General features: G+C 47.2%; 1 protein-coding gene across 1 annotated transcript; it reads right to left on the bottom strand.

The window, feature by feature from the left end:
* Nucleotides 1–595: 595 nt before the first annotated feature.
* On the bottom strand, nucleotides 596–2,821 carry LOC124512444 (disintegrin and metalloproteinase domain-containing protein 21-like). Its single transcript, XM_047079924.1, is given in 1 exon segment — nucleotides 596–2,821. A coding segment is annotated over 1 exon segment (2,226 nt).
* Nucleotides 2,822–3,877: the final 1,056 nt, after the last annotated feature.

The following is a 3,877-nucleotide window of genomic DNA, read 5'->3' as shown; positions in this document are numbered from 1 at the left end:
TAGTCTCAGTCTCCCACATTCGGAAATTTGCTCTCCAGGGAGGCACAGCTTGCACTGGCTGGGATCGAATCCATGTCCCTTTCCCTGACAGCCCACAGACACCCCAGTGTGGGACAGGCAGTATGAGTGGGTGGTAGCCCTCCATCACCCTGAACCCATATTGGGACCAGGAAATGAGAGGGACCTGAAGAATGAGACAAAGCTCAGTGTGCAAGAGCACAGTTTTGGGGAAAATTCATACATTTGTCCCTAAAGGAGCTTGTGGCAACTTCTCTTATTTCTGGAACCAGAAACCTCAGCCCAAGACACAGCTGCTGACTCAGGTCTTCTGCACAGAGTCTTAGGCACCGTTTGGGCTCTTACAGGCTTACACAAATACATAGAGGCCACAAGCATGCAGTTTTCAAGTTTTATTTCAGAGTTCTGCTCACTGACGCATCAGAGACCTGGTGTCAGGTCCATGATGTGCCTGTGGACCCCTGTGTCTCCCGCAGACCCCTGGAAACGTGGATGTCAGCTGTGCCGCCTCATTACTGTATTTTCACAGATGAGCCACGTGGACTGTCTATAGTTGTTTAGGGGTCTGGAGGCTGAATTATGCATTGTCTTGATCAACAGTCTCTTCCGTAACTTTCTGTCTGTTGATAGTTCTGACATTTCCGGCAACACCAAAGAGGAATGCAGCAATTAAAACATAGATTCTAGCAAAGATCACTCTGAGATATACCACGGATTCACGACTTTGCCTGACTGACCGCATTCTTCTTGGAGGGGGTCCACTGTCTGTGCTCCCACCAGTGCCTCGTCCAGTGCACCGTGGAGGATCCCAGCCTACGTGGCAATGGCAGTTCCTGTTATTGTTGCATATCCCTCTGTGACTGCATTTCTCCGGGATACAGTCATAGTTCAGCTGAGCCACACTACCATTGCAGTAGGTATCCTGACAGAACTTTCCAGGAGCACAGGGGGTACCGGTTCTCACATGACCAATATCGGTTGTTCCTGTGCTACGATGCGAATCCAGCCCAAAACACCAGAACCCTGAGATCTCAGACTGATGAAATCCAACATGCTCTTGCAGCTGAGGGAGATGCGTGACGTTACTACACTGCAGCCTTCCACACTGCGTGTCTGTGGGGGAACAGGGTTTAGATTTGAATACCCCTGGGTCTCTTCTGCAGTGTCCATATCGGCTGACTTTTTGATTTATGGTATAGCAGACATTTTCAGCCTTCACAGCATTTCTGCCAAAGATTTCTTGGCAGTGCATAGTGCGGTCAGTGCAGTTTCCATGATAGCAGTAGCCCTCTTCAGTGCACGGGGTTCCATCTTGCATATAGAAGTCATCAGGGCACTCCACGGACACCCCACGGCAGTATTCTGGAAAATCACATATGTTTTGGATTGGCCTGCAGAGTGTCCCAGCATTGGAATAGGTGCAGTTTGTACAGCATCTGCCTGTATTACATTTGCTGCCAGGGGTTAGAATACAATCACTCGTACAGCAGGGATTGTTGTAGCACTGCTTGAAGGAGCCACAGTCACACTGCTCACCTGGCTCCACTACATAGTTTCCACAACGATCGTGAGTCAGGCTTTTATTGAAATAGGAAAGTCCTGAGTCAAATATGCACTCACAAAAATTATTCACCACTACATGCTGCATATGAATGAAGGAACAGTTACTGAAAGAATCTGTCATCATAGGGTATTGATTCATAATGCAGGTAGACCTCCTCTGGCATGCACAAAACTTATTGTCATAAAAAATACCAATAGATTTTGCAATTTTTTGGGCTACTAACACAGACAACAATAAAAAATGTCTGCCTAGAGAAGCAAGCGAGATGATGGATTTTGATCCGCATACCGCATATGTGGCTGGCTGAAACTGAAGTTCATGTGGCGCATCTTTGTTCATAAGTAAAGCTGTATGTGGTTTAAAAGCAACAAACAAGTGTCTTTGAAAGTAGATATGAATCGGACTCCCTGGCACCTGAAAATTGGTCAAGACAACTGGATCTTCCAGATTATAAATGATCATGGAGGAAATATAGTGCCTTACATCAATACCTTGAAGCATTGAGTCAGTCAAACTAACAAGCCTTATGAGGAATCAGGCACATTTTGACACGTTGTTGAACACACTATACATTGTTTTGGAACCGAGAAGAAGTCCTTTCAAAATTCCATGATGGGATGAATACAACTTACTAGAGATCCTGGGGGCTGCACTGATATTTGCTTGAGAGAACAGGGGGTTCCTATCCTCCTTATATCCCAGGTTATAAGTAGGTCCCGTTGCATTGGTGTCTGCCACTATCTGAGAAACAACGTGTTCAAACCGTTGGGAATCGCTGAGGGGTCTGATTTCATAGGCAAGGTCATCCAACTTCATGATACCTTCAAGGCCCCCATAGCACGTGTCCATGGTGACCATGGAAAGAGGAATCTCCTCCAGGTAGCCGAGGTAGTAACAGTCTGGAGGGATGAAGGGGTAGTCCATCTGCAAGGCTCCCTGATCATCCAGAGTCATCATCAGCAAATGTCTGGACCAAAAGAGTTTCTTGTGCCTCATGTGGATAACATGGCTCTTGCCCCCAAAATGCAGGCTATAGGACAGCCAGCCAGGCATCTGAACGCCCTTGCCGTGGTGCAACTCCTTCTTGGGAATTACCACCTCAGAAGAGATGTAGTGCCATGAGGGACGACCTTGAGAACCTTGGACAGGAGCCAGCAATGCCCAGAGCGCAAACAGCAAGAGGGGTGCCCTCAGGGTGACCTGGTCCTCTGCGATCCTCATGCCCCTGCTCAGAGACATCTGCCAGTGAGAATGGATAAATGGAGGATCATCAGCAAAGCCAGGTCTAGACCATCTGACAGAACAGAGGGCTGTACCGGGTGGCCAGCACCCTACACCTCGGGGCCACCTGTGGGGTTAGGTAACAGTCACAGGGTGTGGCTTTGGGTGACCCTGCTCATCAGTTCACCTGGGGTGGATGTAGGAGAGGCAGGTGAGCCATGGTCAAGAGTGGTCACATGGACATGGGTAGGGACTTGGACCCAGAACCACGGCTCTATTCAACACATTCCATCTTTTCTCCTTCTACTTGGATACAGGATATGCAATTATAACACACTGAACTTCTCTACCAATTCCATGTCCTGTGGTACTGCTGGGTCTCTTTCTCTGGATGACTGCTTTTCCTCATTATGGAGACCAATGCTTCCTACTTCCATGGGATATGGAGGTAGACTGTCACTTTTAACTTTGTACGTTGAAAAACATCGCTTTGTAATTTTACATGTCTTATTCTGGTTGGCTATTAGTTTGCAAGCCATTTGATCCTTTTGGTTGTTGCTTTGAAGCTTCCTCTGAGTTTACTGAGGAAACATTTCCCAGTATTCTGTGTCATGATTGGTGAAGTACAAGGTTGCATTTTAGTTTTTTCTTATGCCATCTGGTGAGAACAGAAGGTACTGCTGAACATGTGTGAGCCCCAGGGGATTTCCCCTCTAATCCCTTATTGTGGTTCTTTCCTGGCCTCTGGCGGTCTTCTCCCATGCCTGTGAGTTTCTCTCCTCAGGTGGAGATAGATGCAGGGGAGTTGAGGATACGTTGGCAGCTTGCACCATGGAGGCTGCACATGATCGAAAATGGTATCCACCATGGAACTCCCTTGTTTAAGTACCGTCTAGTCCTTTAAAATCCCCTAGGTTGGGTAGAAACCTTCAGAGTTGGCTTTTGGAGAAGAGTCTGCCTTTTCTCCAGGTGGCTGGCCTCCTAAATAAAGCTCAACTTCTTTTCCCACCAAAACTAAAACTTTGAACATTGACATTTCCAGAAATACTCAGCTGAATTTGGGATTTGATAACA

This window comes from Lynx rufus, unplaced genomic scaffold, assembly GCF_022079265.1.
Source record: "Lynx rufus isolate CCGP_SWC_20201006 ecotype Redwood Valley unplaced genomic scaffold, mLynRuf1.p SCAF_17, whole genome shotgun sequence".
Taxonomy (NCBI): Eukaryota; Metazoa; Chordata; class Mammalia; order Carnivora; family Felidae; genus Lynx; species Lynx rufus.
This window is presented reverse-complemented; position numbering and strand designations above follow the sequence as displayed.